The following is a 15,385-nucleotide window of genomic DNA, read 5'->3' as shown; positions in this document are numbered from 1 at the left end:
AACTGAAATCTGTACCAGATCGAATGATGATCAAGAAATTCAATGAGAAATTGCAGTAAGTGACTTCATCCATACCAGAACTGCACATAAAGTCAGCCACAAACCAGTGTAAAAATAATGAGCAGAACCAGAACAATTTATACACAGATAGTAACATTGTAATGAAAAACAACATAGAAATACTTAAGAATTCTGATTAATGCAGTGAACAAGCCAATCATGTCTAATTAGGACCAATGACAAAATACATTATCTCCTTCCTGACAGAAAAGTGATGGACTCAAGGTAGAGAGACATAAATTTTTGGACAAGATCACTTCGTGGGTTTGTTTTCCTTGACTGTATATATTTGTTCCAAGATTCCGTAACTGCCCTGCTTGGTTTTTAATTGCGGAGAAGGGATTATAGGGAGAAGGGAAGTTAGTAATAATGATAGCAATAAAAAATGGACTATTGAAACATATTTTAAAAATGCACAGAAGAGAACACAAGGAAATTCAAAAGAAAGCACTGATGAACAGGGCAGTTTTTTCTTAGGAGGAAAAAATAGAATTTATTTGCAAGATAATATACAATTTAATTTTACGGCTGTTTAAAATAATATAAAATGTAAGATACAACTATTGATTACATATAAATAAAACTAAGCATCAGGAGAAAAAATTTGTGTATTACAGATAGGTATCTTTTTAGCAATTGGGCTCAATTGGCCGATATCTTGTGGTACTAGATGCTGTTTGGAAATTCCCAAGGAATGTTTGTTCAGACTAATGTTAAAGGCAGAGGAAATTTTAACATGAAATGAACATAATATTCATCACTTTCTATTCTGTGTTGTACAATAGTGTCAGAATCCCTCAAAGCCTTTGGAATCAGGGTATCCAGGAAGGAAGTGGACAAAGGAAGAGGAAGTTTGTATGCAAGAAGGCTTCATTTAACTGTATGAATTTGGTTTAAAACAATTAACTCTCCTCTTTCACAAATTCAGCACCATTTAATATTTTTTTTGTTATTCTGAATTTGGCAAACACCAGGAAATGAGGATTTCCATATACAAAGAGGAATAGAAAAAAAAGTGGACTGTACATGAAACCGTGAATCTCCCTTAAAAACAGCTTATTTTTTAGATATAAAATACATTCAGCATATTAGTACCAAAGCTAAACAGGGCAGTTTTGAAAGTAATGTATGGAATTTATTTTAAACTTTTTTAAAAAAAGGCAAATGGTATGAAATAGAGATTTCTGGTTTCATACACAATCTTGTGTTCTCTTGTGTCGATGGAAATGCTTATTTTGGGGACATTTAAATTTAGAATAAAGAAAAATTTTCTTTAAAAAAAAAAAGGTCACCCAAAAATTGCGTGCTTTAATTTGGGTACAGCAATAAATTTAATTTTTTATGTATTTTTAAAATTCTGAACTTAACAAATACCCAATAAGAGAAACATTTCCACACAGAGAATGGAAAATGAGCATAATACCTGAAGTTATGAAGTTATGAGTTTGTATTACATTCAGCTTGCTTTCCTTTTAAATATATATAACTAAATGTGTGTGTGTGTGTGTATATATATATATATATGTGTATATATACATATATATTATATATAATAAATTCAACTTTTTTTTTTATTGGTGAGGCAATTGGGGTTAAGTGACTTGCCCAGAGTCACACAGCTAGTGAGTGTTGTGTCTGAGGCTGGATTTGAACTCAGGTCCTCCCAAGTCCAGGGCCGGTGCTCAGTGCGCCACCTCGCTGCCCCCTCAGTATGTTATTTTCTAAGATATCTCTTTCTTATCTGTTTCCTACTGACATTCCTTTTGTTCTCTTTTGTGCATTTTAAAATGCTTCAATGACCCTTTTTTGTAACATTTTTTCATTGTTCTAGTGCAGCCCCATTTCTTCTCTCCATATTGAAAGAAAGAAAAAAACTCCATATCAAATATCACAGTCAAGCAAAAATACATCCCCACATTGTCCATATCTGAATATATGTGATATTCTGTTTCTTGATTTCATCAACTCTCTGTCAAGAGATGAGTAGCATGTTTATTATTAATCCTCTGGGATCATGGTTGGTCATTGCATTGATCTTAAGTCTTAAGTCTTTCTTAGTTGTTTTTCTTGACGATTGTTGTTACACAAATTGTTCTCTGGGATCTGCTCATTTCACTCTTTATCAGTCTGTACTAGTCTTTCTAAGTCGATCTGAAATGAAGCACTTGATTGTTTCCTATGGTGTAATAGTTTTACATTACCTCTGGGATGTGTCTTGTGATAGAGACTGGGCCTGTGATTCACTTGACATTAGCAAACTTCTTGATGAGAAAACTCCCTCTACCAGTGCAAGCACCTTCTTGGAAAATTCTGTTCTTAGAGATTTACATAAATGTTGAGAGGGTAAGTGATTTCTGCAGTGTTACACAGTCAGTGTGTTTCAGAGTTGTGTTGGTCTCTGTCCACTATGCAACAGCTGCCTCTCTTCCATTGCATGCATATGCCATAATTTGTTGAGCCATTCTTCAGTTATTTGGTACCCCCTTAGTTTCCAGTGTCTTGTGTAATTTTGAAGAGCTCACTGGCCCTAAAGTGTTGCTATAAAAACTCAAGGGGTTGACTCTGTTGTCATGGCATCGAGAGCCGAAATAAGTTTGCCAGCCCTTCACATTGCAGTATACTTTTTTAATAGCACTATCCCTATTTCTCTCTTGACTGGTCCATTTCTTTCTAGTGATGCCATGTATTTTTTCTGAATCCTTTTTTCTTCATTGCTTTCTCTTGTCTCCTTTCTAGAATACAAATGAGAAAAGAAAAAAAATAGGAAATAGGAAACAGTACTGGCCCTCAAAAAATTTATATTCTACAGAAGAAGAAAAGGGAGAGTTATTTTTTCTTCCTTGTATTACTATTATCTCTTTTTATTTTTTTGGTTCCTTTCACTAGTACAATGACTTGCACATAGTTGGCATTTAATAAATGATTATTGAATGAATGCCAGTTGGTCTGTGGCATAAATCTATAAACATTTGTTGTTGAATACATTGGTAGAGGCTGAGGCTCTGGCAGTAATTTGGTGAGCTATTGTTTCGACTTCAGTCTATGAAGTTCCATTTTTTTTTAAGCAAAAAACTTAGTGATTTACATTTATAGGATCATAGATTTAGGACTAGAAGAGACTTCAAAGGCCAGCTAGTCCAACCCTTTCATTTTACAGATGAGGAAACTGAGGTCCAGGGAAATTAAAAGTCACAGAGATAGTAAATGGCAGAGGCAGGATTCAAACGCAGGTCCCTAGATTCCAAAGGTAATGCTCTTCCCACTTTATCATGCTGACTGTGTACTTTTTTAGGAAGCTTCAGGGCCACCATAGTAGGCACAAATGTCTGGTGCTTTAGAACAGAAAATATAAATATACACTATAATAGATTAGTAAGAGAGTATTTATCATATACTAGCCATTGCTAACGCTTACTTGTTTTGCCTTCTAACTAAGCATCATACAAAATGGGAGTGGAGTTTGGGTGGATTATCATTAGGATACGTCAAAATGATTTATTGGTATAGCCAAGCACAGCATGGGAGGATAACTTCAGATGGACAGCAGCTCATTCAGGGAGAAGAATCGCATGAGGTCTCCCTTTCCCCTGTTGTCCTACAGAGTAGCATGCAGGGTGGTAGCCCTGATGAGCAGTGGGATGTGGGAATTGTACTCTGGTTGAAGGTCTAGAGCCTCTAGGGTTTGGGATTCATTGACATTGGGTTTTCATACAAAGTATCTGTCACCATGTTTTCTGTGGGGCATGGAAGGAATATGGAAACAATAAAGTGGAGTTCTCTAAAGATTAAACATGAAAGTCTGTTATAACTATGCCATTTTATTTGGCATGGAAGCTTTCAAGATGATAAAGTCAAAATCATAATAATGATGCATCAGCAAGTTTGCGGGAGAATTTCAGCAGCCAGTTTTAACTAGAACATTAAGGCATTAAGCCTGAAGCATACTAGCATGGTGTGTAACAGGAACTAGGGCCAGGGGAGTGAGGCCATAGATTCCTCTGGCTATTTGTTAAGTATCTGACTTCTCCATACCTTAAATCTTGTCTTGAATTACGCTAGTAATGATTCCTAAATTTTTCACTGTTGACAGCTTACCTCTCAGTTCACTCTCCTGTGCTTCTCACTGACTGATCTCCTTCGTGTAGCAGCCCACATCTGCATTTGCCCCAGCCCCAGTATTTACTGTCAACTACATTTAAGATTGTTGTTTGTGGCTATTTTGCCATCCTTAACTAGTCATTACATAATATCTTGTTCACTCCTTTAACTACAACTCCATGCCCTAAATCATCTGACTGTGGTTAATTTCATGCCTCCCCTTTTGATTTTATAGACTGAAGTAGCAGCTTTAGGGCAGCAATGTACTGTCCTGTGGACCTTGTTGGAGCATTTCCAAGTGGAAAATGCCCAAAATGCCAATTGATAGCATGATAGTAGTATATGTTAGATGAGGTGGCAGCTAAAACCCCGCTTTAGAATTCTTAGCCAATTTAATGAGCCTGTCAAATACATTTTCTAGCCAACTTACTATGATTTTTGACCCAGTTAAAACTATTTCTCCAACTCCATTCTTGTGATTTTATCACCAGTCTGGAAAGGTCAGATTTGTGATTTTCCATCTAGATAGGTATTCCTATGGGAAATGTTACCATTTTGGACCAAAGCAGATCCCTTTGAGAGGTTCATTCTGGAGTTCAAGTAATCTTTTAGGGAGGCTTGTTGGTTGAATATTCTTGTTTTCTGAATTATAAATTCAGATTTATCTTGAAATGAGGGTGCCCTTTGGGCTCTGTAGTGTGCCTGCCACTCTTCACTGGTTCATGAGTGTTCTATTCTAAGACATTCAGTTAAGATTAGTCATATTCTTGGATATTGTATTAGAAGGGAGGAGTGTGTGTGTGTGTGTGTGTGTGTGTGTGTGGTGTGTGTGTGTGTGTGTACTGAGAGGTACTTTGTAATACTAAAAAAAAAGAAGAAAGAAAATATGTCAGTGAATATTTTAAAGACATGCGGAGACCAGAAAGACATCCAGAAGGGGACACCAACAAGTAGGGCAGTGTGGGAACTACCTTGTTAAATTTGAAGTATATGCCATAATCCTAAGTATATCTAGTGGAGATTCATGTTTTCATATACATTCCTCTTTTTCTGGTATTTGTATAGGAAAATATTCATGTCTGTTTATATTTATCAAGTTTATGTTAAAAAAAAAAAAAGAAAGTTTACTCATCCAGAGGCGGGAAATGGGAAAATAAAAAAGTTGGAACATTTCGGTTGAAGAACTGAAAACTCAGACGGGCATGGTGGCTGTTTTCAAACATTTGAAGGGCTGTCATGTGGAAGAGGGATCGGACTCATTCTGCTTGGGTACAAAGGGTGGAATGAGGTGCAGGAGGTAGCAACTATCTCTAGTCAGATTCGGGTACAATGAAAAGAAGACCTTCCTTTCAACTGGAGCTGTTCAGAAGTGGAATGGTACTGGAGAGGTACTGGTTGCCCCATCACTTGAGGTGTTGAAACAAAAACTAGACAACCATTTGTTAGGGAAAGTCATGATAAATTGTATCAGTTTAGAGGAAAAGCACTAGTGGAGTGTTCTAGAGATCACTGTTTGGTTATGTGCTGTTGAACTTTTTTATCTGTGATTTGGATAAAGGCTTAGATGACATGTTTAGCACATTTGTATATGACAGATTCAGGGTCCCAAAAGATCCTAATATGCTCCAATATTGGACATTCTGAATCTGATAAGATGAAATTGAATAAAGATATATTTTTAGTAGTATTTTGTTTTATTTTTCCCAATTACATGTTAAGACAATTTTTAGCATTCTTTTTTTTGGGGAGGGGGGCTAGGCAATGGGCTTAAGTGACTTGCCCAGGGTCACACAGCTAAGTGTTATGTGTCTATGGCTGGATTTGAACTCAGGCCCCCTTGACTCCAGGGCCGGTACTGTATCCACTGCACCACGTAGCTACCCCTTTTAGCATTCATTTTTACAAGATTTTTGAGTTCCAAATTTTTCTTCCTCCTCTCCCCTCTTTCTGAAATGGTAGGCAGTTTGACATAGGTTATACATGTGCTGTCATGTAAAACATATTTCTATATTAGTCACAGTTGTGACTGCATTCAGAGTCCATTAGTTCTTTGTCTGGATGTGGATAGCATTTGAGAAGAGCTGAGTCATTCATAGTTGATCATCACACAATGTTGCTGATACTATCTAAAATGTTCTTCTAGTTCTTCTTGTTTCACTTTGTGTCAGTTTGTACAAGTTTTTCCAGGTTTTTCTGAAATCTACCTGTCTATCATTTCTTATTGTATAATAGTATTCTATTACATTTCATATGCCATAGTTTGTGTAGCCATTCTCTAATTGATGGGCATCCCCTCAATTTCTAATATTTTTCCACGATGAAAAGGGCTGCTAGAAATATTTTTGCAGGGGCAGCTAGGTGGCATAATGGATAGAGTACCAGTCCTGGAGTAAGGAGGACCTGAGTTCAAAGCTGGCCTCAGACACATAACGCTCACTAGCTGTGTGACTCTGGGCAAGTCACTTAACCCCAATCACCTTGCCAAAAAAAAAAAATTTTTTTTTTTTGCACATGTAGGTCTTTTTCTCTTTTTTGTGATCAATAGAGATATATTGTAGAGTGAATCCTTGGTCAGGTATAGTAGTTTCTACTAATCAATCTTTGTGGCTCTTCCAGTTCTGAGATTCTGATTCCCTGATCCTAGTTGGGGAAGTGTTATTTTCCTGGTATAAGAAAGATAAATAGCAATGATTCCTAATGGATTGGGAGGATTATGGGTCAGATGAGCGCACAGAGGAACTTAGCATGAATTTCCACATCTCAAACTAGTACATGCCTTCTACACCATCCCTAAGGCTAAAAGACCCTCCCTGTCAGGGTAGTTGATGTGTGGGCTTGTCAGTTGCCACAGCTACTTAAGTGGCATTTCTAGAAATGTAGGAGGAAACCATCAGTTCATTGGATTTGTAGCAGCTACGCATCTTGTATTGATTTCTTTCCTCTTGAGTCTGCCTCTGTGTTCCTGTTTCCCTTTCTCTCAGTGCATATGATAGTTATATGTATATGTCCATATGGAAGATGCTCCAATGATTTCAGTCATGCTTCTACTCATCAAACCCCTTCTTAGCTATACTAGGAAAGGGAGAGGGTAGCAGTTCTCTTCAAGGTCTTTATAGATGTTGGCAAAAATGAGGAAGCAGATGTTAATTATACATGCATTTTACAGGCTCCCAAGTTTGGTCTTCTAAACCATGGCACTTCTAGTCAGGTAACTACTCATTTCCCACAAACTACCTTCCTTGGACTTGGACTCCACTATTGTCATGCTTCCAAGAGACCTCTTCACCACTAAATACATGATCCTGTGAGACTTCATCAGCTTTGGTGCTCATACCTCCAGTATTCTCATTCCTCTCTGCATTGGATGGCTCAAGGACAAAGCAAAGAACTTCTTCCAAGGCCTCTAATTAAAGAAGGCTCACAGACCAACCAACTCATTTCCCACTAGCTGCACTCCTTGGGCTAGACACCACGATACACTCCCCTGCATCCCACTGCCCTGGTTATGGGTCCCCCCCCCTTTTTTTAGCTTTCTTTTGTGTGTTGTCTTCCCTATTAGGTTGTAAGTTCCTTGAGGGTAGGGACTATCTTTTTCTTATTTGAATCCCCAGCACTTAATACTTGGTACGCACTATGTGCTTACTGAATGTTTATTCTTTCTGTAATCCAAAATTTCCTATCATGTACTCTTCTGTTTCTTCAGCAAGTACTGGTACCAGCACTTCTGTCTCAAAATTCTGTGAGGATGGCCAGGTTCAAATATCATGTCTGGAAGACTGACTAGGTGTGTCTCCTCTGAAGTGAATATGATTGATATCACTTAGTTAACCTGTCTCAAACAATCATAAAGGAACCTAAGGATAGTATGAGTCATCGATCAGTGAACACTTACTGATTACCTAAAACATGCACCTTTGTATGACATTGTTTTTGTTCTGAAGGTGCTTACATTCTATTTGAATGAAGAGTTAAGTAATATTGCAGAAAAACAATATGAGTGATGTTACAAAGTAACCAAACTAATAAACAATGATCTCAAATTCAAATGGCCTGTTGTTTTTTATTGTTATTTACAGGGTTAACCACTATTTAAATTTTGGTTCTTTCCACAAATATTTGTATATCAGATTATTTAATAAGCTGAACAAAGGAAAAAGGGCTATGTAACAAAGCTTAAGAAACTTCAGTCAAGCTGATGTGGCTCAAGGGCTGTGGGTTTGTTATACCTTATATAGACAATCATGGTTATGACTTCAGAGAAATTATAGGTTACTGTGGACTTCAGTAATTCGAGAATCCTTCATGAAGAAGGTATAAAGAGCTGAGTGTGTTTATACACACATACACACACACGCGCGCGTGTGCGCGCATGTGCACATCTATCCATCCATATATAATATATTTATACATGGATATATATTTATATCTTTTGTTTTTATATTGCCTAGCTTTCCTTTTCCTAGAGGTAGCCTAGGTGGCACAGTAATTAGACCACTGGGCCTAGAGTGAGGAAGACCTGAGATCAAATCCAGCTTCAGACACTTAGTAGCTACCCTGGGCAAGTCACTTCAGTTTTATCTGCCTCAGTTTTTTCAACTGTAAAATAGGGATAGTAATAGCACCTACCTTCCAGGATTGTTGTAAAGATCAAATGAGATAATAATTGTAAAGTGCCTATTACAGTGTCCCTTTCTTCCTTCCTCCCTTCCTCCCTCCCTCCTTTCCTTCTTTCCTTCCTTCCAAAATATGGAAAGGTAGATTGAGATGAAGTTATGGGAATCCTTGAATGCCAGGCTAAGGACTTTGTATTGCATTCTGTAGGTACTGTGAAAACTGTGAAGATTTTTAAACAAGGGAGAGACAAGGTCCAAATGGTGCTGTAGGATGCTAACTCCAGTAGGTCTTTATATCAAATATAGAATAAGGCTACAGAAAATATAGGATCAATATTTAATTGTAATGTACGATTTTTAGCTGATGTTACTGGGAGAATGACAATACTATTCACTTTTTAATTTTTTTTAATCTTTTTTTTAACAATATCTAGTATCAAGGAGTTGCTGTAATAGGGATTAGAACAAGTGGATATGAGAAGGAGGGATCAAAAAAGATTTGTTGACTCTGTGCCCAAAGGGCTATAAAACTGTGCATACCTTTTAATCTAGCAGTACCACTACTCTCCCAAAGAGATTTTTTAAAAAATGGGGTGGAGAAAGGACCTATTTGTATAAAAAAATATTTATAGCAGCTCTTTTTGTAGTGGCAAAGAATTGGAAATTAAGGGGATGGCCATCAATTGGAGAACGACTAAACAAGTTGTGGTACATCATTGTAATGGCATATTACTGTGGTATAAGAAATGAAGAGCAGGCTGATTTCAGAAAAACCTGGAAAGACTTACATGAACTGATGCAGAGTGAAGTGAGCAGACCAGGAGAACATTGTACATAGTAACAGCTACATTGTGCAATGATCAACTATGAATGACTTTAAACTATTCTTAGCAGTACAGTGATCCAAGAAAATTCAAAAGGACTCATGATGAAATGTTATCCACTTCCAGAGAAAGAACTGATGGAGTCTGAATAGAGATTGAAGCATACTATTTATTTTTTACTTTCTGTATTTTTTTCATTTTTTTTTGCCATTAGTCTGTGTCTTCTTTCACAACATGACTAATGCGGTAATATGTTTTGCATGATTGAACAAGTATAGCCTGTATCAAATTTCTTACTGTCTCAGGGAGGGGATAGGTGAGGGAGAGAGAGAGAGAGAAAATTTGAAACTCAAAAATTTTTTAAAATGAATGTTAAAAATTATCTTTACATGTAACTGGGGAAAAATAAAATATTATTGAAAAGAGTAAAAAATATTTGTTGACTAATTAGATATGGGCGAAGAATGAGTCAAAGATTTATGTGTCATGAGTGAAATGCAGCAAAGAAAGACTGAGGCACATCTTCTCCAAACAATATAACATTTTATTAATAGGGCATGAACCTGAAAACAGAATGGGTCAATGGCTGCCTCATTTTTAAGCCAAAGACCTCAAAATGAAGATGCAACTTCTTTTTACAAACATACAACAGGGTAGGTGAGGAAATAATCCAATTGATTTTAGGGTTGGCAGCATCATGGAGGTGAGGGATCGTGATTGGTTCCATTAAGGAAAGCAGGCTTACTTGCACATGTGGAACCAAGACCACCCTGCTCTGTTGTAGAGGAATGTTTTATGGATTAATGGGACCCAGCTGCATCTCCAGGCTATTGATAGTGGACCAAGGATTGTAGACTCACGGGCCTGGGAATGAGATAAGACTTTTAATTAGTCAGGATGAGGCTAAGAAGGGACAAGGTCAGTTTGTCTGCTCTCAAGCGTAGCAAACTGTTTGCTAGCAAACATGGAGTTTCTCAAGAGCTGGAGTTATGAGGGATAACAAGTGATTTGCAGGTGGAGCTGATATAACAATTCTTATAGAATTAAAGTGTTTTATGAGAGTATTGAACCTCTAAACTTAGCTCACAGTTTTTCTGTAATTCAAAGTGATCAATAGAAAGACTGAACATCTGTATCTAACTTGAGAGAAGGAGAATGAACTTTTGAACTCATGGACTTCTTCACTCAGAGACAAAGAAGAGACTTAGGTCTTTATATCAAATATAGAATAAGGTTACAGAAAATACAGGATCATATTTAACTGTAATGTAGGATTTTTAGCTAATGTTACTGGGAGAATGACAATACCATTCACATTTTAATTATTGTTTGATTTTCAATTTTTTTTTTAAACAATATCACAGAAAGGAGAGAAGTCAGGAATAAATTTTAGAAAGATGAAGAGAATGGTTTTGGTTGAGCTTTAGTTATTGATAGGTATTGAAGTGAAAGCATCAAAGAGGCATTTAGAAATGCAAATGTCTAACTTGGAAGTTGGATTGTGTTAGTATGCAGCATCTAGGAGGGAGGGAATTTAGAGAAGAAGAGCATAGTAAGGACTGGACTTTAGGGGACCACCACCATATTTAGGAAATGACACGAGGGAGAAGAGAAAGAAGATGGAAGATGGCTGATCTGAGAGATGGAGAAAACTGGGATAGTCTAGCATTGCAGAAATCAAGGGAGGAGAGAATTTTTAAAAGTGAGTAGATGTATTTTTTTTTCTGCAGAGAGGTCAAGGAGAATAAGGATTAAGAAAAGGCCATTGGATCTGCCAGCTAAGAGGTTATTGGTAACCTTAACAGAGCCATGTTGGTAGAGTGGTGGGAGCAGAAGCCTAGTTGTTGGGGCTCAAAAGAGTATGAGTGAAGAGTAACTGGTAAGTGGTGATTTATGCAGAGTTTGTGTTCCTGTGTTGAGAATCTCAGAATTGCTCAATGAGCTTGTTTTCTATTATATGCATATAAGCCACAAGGATTCATAAGGGATTCAAAACTTTCAGAATAACTGTCAGTTTGTACTTTTAATCTCAGAAAAGTATTAGTATAATACTTTTTTCATATATATGTGTATTTGAAAAAATAAGGTTATATGGGCTGACTAAAACTGTTATTACAAAAATATGTAGGTGTGAGCTAGAATGGAAGGAAGGGAAGAAAAACCAAAGCTGTTTTTAAAATTATTATTTAAACTAATTTAAATTATTGCTTTCTTCATTTTTCATGAAAGGACCTTGCCAGAAGAAAATAAAGCTTTGTGAAAGCTTTTAAATAAAGTTGTACTTTAAAAATACAGTTTTGTAAATGCATTTTGGAAGTATAGTCACATGCATGGAGTGGCAAAGAAAATATGAAGGAGAAGAAGCTATTTCTTTTGGTCTTTTTTAGTTATGTTATTTATCAAGGCATCAGCCCTGGCCAAGATGGTATGGAATTTGATGGTATGTTTCATAAATGTGAGTGATGTATTTCATAGATGTAAGGTTGCATATACCTGATTTTGTCCCTTATATAGAAATCATCTATTGGTGAATTTCTGTATACTGTTTTAATTTATATTGAAGGATCTCCATGCAGTACTTTTAAATTCCTCTCTGCCTAGGTCTTGAGTAGTGTGGTCTTTTAGGTTGTGTGAATAAATAGAACATCCATTCAGAAAATACTGCTTACATTCTATTCATAATGCAACGGGCTAGGCACAGGGCATAAAAAGATTGGAAACAGGGCACAGTAAGTATGGGGCAGGCACTGTTTTGGTTTTGTTTTTATCCCTAGTATCTAGCATAGTGCCTTTCACATTTAGGCACTTAATGTTTATTGAATAGATTTTACAAGGTAGGGAAACAAAGGAGATATGCCAAGTGCTCTAGGAGAAAGGAGAGCACATTTTAGCCAGGGTGGACAGAAAAGGCCTTGTGAAGGAGATGGCACCTGAATTAAGACTTAAAGGAAGAAAATAATTTAAAAGGTGGAAATATAAAACGGAACATATTTGTGGTGTGCATGTGCAAATGTCTCGGGTTAGGAGACAGCATTCCAGAGATCACTAGTACTGTAGCTTGCATGAAATAAGTGGTATGGAATGAGGCTGGAAAATATTGAAGTCAGATTGTGGAGAGTTCATAGCCAGGCTAAAGAGTGTTTGTATTTTATCTTAAGGAAATAGGAACCAGTGAGTTTTCAAGAAGGGAGAAGACACAGTCAGATTGGTTCCTTAGGAAGAATTTTTTTGGCAGCTGTGAAGGATGGATTGGAGAGTAGGGAGCTGGAAGACCTGTTAGGAAGCTATTAAAATAGTCCGAGTGAGAACTGATCCAGACTCAGACTAGAGTGATGGCCATAAGAATAGAAAGAAGGTGATGAATGTGAGAGATATTGTAGGACAATCAACAAAATTTGGCAACTGATGACGGAAGAGTCAACAATGACTTCAAACTACTTGGTAACTGGGAGATGATGATGTCATCAACAGAAATTGGAAAGTTTGGAGGAAAGGCAGGATTATGGGGAAGAAGATTTCAGTTTTGAACATCTTGAGTTTGAGGTGACAACAGGAAGATATCCACTGCATAATCCTCCCTGCCTTCTTTGCTGTGATTTCTTTTGAATTGTATAGGTTTTACTGTATTCCCTTTCTTTTCAGTGTGACTGAGTAAAGTGGTTGAAAATGTTGACTGATTTATCTTTTTTTAATATAGGGGAAACAGCTAAAACATTTTCAATATAGAAGAAACTAATACATTTTGGTTGTCTAAAAAGTAGAAAATGAATATATTTTTCTTTAAAAGTCATATGATTTTTGTTTGCTTTTTTTTCTTTTTAGAAAGTTACAAAGACCCATGCTTTGGTTTTTTAAAGAAGAAAACTTGATATTAGGTCACAGAAGAATAGTCCTAAACACCAAAACTTCTTTTTAAAACTCTTTAAAATTAATGGTTTTGCAAATGTTTCAAAATTAAGTTTCATTCAGGCCCAGAGAACAACAGCAGACACTAACTTACTTTCATTCACCAACGTAGTTTATTTATAGTATACATTTAGTGCGGATTTTGTCATATTGCCTTCAGTTGTCATCAAAAAATAATTTAGGGGTCTGGGAGCATGTGACCTCAAATTCTTCCGTTTAAGCATGAGTTCTTAAAATTGAGAGAAAGGTCTTTGACTTCTAGAAGTATAGAAACAGAACTAGGGTCTGAAATTTATAAGTAAATGAAAATCTAAGAAAGGCCTAATGCTTAGTTGAATTTACTAGGTTTCTGAATGTATACTACTACTTGTTGATCAAGGTTAAGAGCCCGTGTGCCAATGCCTGCATACATTCTTAAGGTACAAGAAGATACTAATAGTTTTTGTTATATGACCAGACAAAATTAGCCTTCTTCTCATAATTTATTGTTGTTTGAATTTTTTGTAACTTATAATAACTTTATCTCACTCTTCAGTACTTGAAACTGGTTGTTACTCACTGTTGTGATCCACATCACATATGTATCTTTCACTTGTTTTTCCTTTCTATCAGAAATACACTCTGTTTCTGATTTATAAGTTGAAGCTTTGTAGTCAGAGGTAATTGTTTAGAACTGTCTCAAAGCCCTTCAAAAAATATTTAAGCCTTAGAGTTCTGCTAAACTGTCATACTTGTTTAATAGAGAGTTCTATACCAGACAACCATCCGCCAAGCAACTGCTTGCTATAATTAATGTTGTTTCTATTATGTTTGATCACTAGATATGGTGGTGACATTCAGCAAGGATAGGCATTGAAAATCCCTTGAACTGATTCAGCTGAGCCCTTAGTCTCCTGAGCCAACCATGTCTCAAGGAGTGTCTCAATAACTTTTAAGAAAAAACTAGCCTAATCTGCCTGAGGTTAGGATATTAGAATGATGAAACATCAAAGTAGGTCTTTAGTGGAGGGAGTAAAATATAAGCTTGCAAAATTCAACACTAATCAGGTAGATTTTTAGAGGGAATAAAAAGAATGTTGATCCTGATATTCTATACCCCAGGTTGAAGAGATTGGGCTTATGAAAATTCCCCAAGGGTTTACACAAGTGTGGGAGAATATGGACCTTCAGTTTGCCCAGTGGACCTGCATACCATTCACCAGCGTGGAATCCCAAGTATCCATGTGCAGTACCCACATATAATCCTGGTGGCAGAGTGATGGTGTATCCGTATCACTTCTCTCTGTCTCTGGAGAATAGGGAAAAAGTTTCAGAATAAAAATATAGAATGACATTTTAACTCTCAGCATAAAATTTTCTCTTTCACCTGTTGGAATATCAGAATGTAGTGTATCTTGAAATGTCTGGTACTTTTAAAGTCTCTTTTTTAAAAAATATTTTTCACAACACCCTTACTTATTTGACGAGATGGATTTAAGCATTAAGTCAAATTTATTATTTTCATATTGTTCTATTTTTAGCATCAGGAATTTGTTTCAGTGACAGTGTGATGTATTATACTTTTAGTCTGGCAGCAGTGAAGCCATCCATGATACTTCTGGAAAATGTTAAGATACATCTGAATCGTCCTGTGTGGATTAATGCCGATATACTTCCTGGTCCCAATGGGAAAAAACAATGAGTTGGATGCAAAGAAATTTCTAGACACTGTGACATCCTTCTTCCCAGATGTGACTTTGTCCCTGGGCTGGACAACTGGGTGGTACCCTAATCAAGTTAATGAAGGTAATAAAACAAAATAATCATTTAATTGTGTTTACTTATTCCTGATTTATACCCATCTGTTCCCCTCAAAGGATTTGCAGCAACAAAGCTGAAACACAT

The 15,385-nt window shown here is 36.5% G+C and overlaps 1 protein-coding gene across 1 annotated transcript in view; it reads left to right on the top strand.

Annotated features, from left to right (window-relative positions):
* The window catches only part of FAM151B (family with sequence similarity 151 member B), a 55,067-nt gene that overhangs the window by 18,150 nt on the left and 21,532 nt on the right, over positions 1–15,385 (top strand). Inside the window, 2 exon segments of the mRNA XM_021007545.2 lie at positions 15,068–15,167; positions 15,169–15,286. Coding sequence (XP_020863204.1) covers positions 15,068–15,167; positions 15,169–15,286 — 218 coding nt within the window.

The sequence above is a fragment of the Phascolarctos cinereus genome, unplaced genomic scaffold, assembly GCF_003287225.1.
Source record: "Phascolarctos cinereus isolate Bilbo 61053 unplaced genomic scaffold, phaCin_HiC Scaffold_4;HRSCAF=312, whole genome shotgun sequence".
NCBI classification, from domain to species: Eukaryota; Metazoa; Chordata; class Mammalia; order Diprotodontia; family Phascolarctidae; genus Phascolarctos; species Phascolarctos cinereus.
Note: the sequence above shows the minus strand (reverse complement) of the source record. Positions and strands in the feature narration are given on the sequence as shown.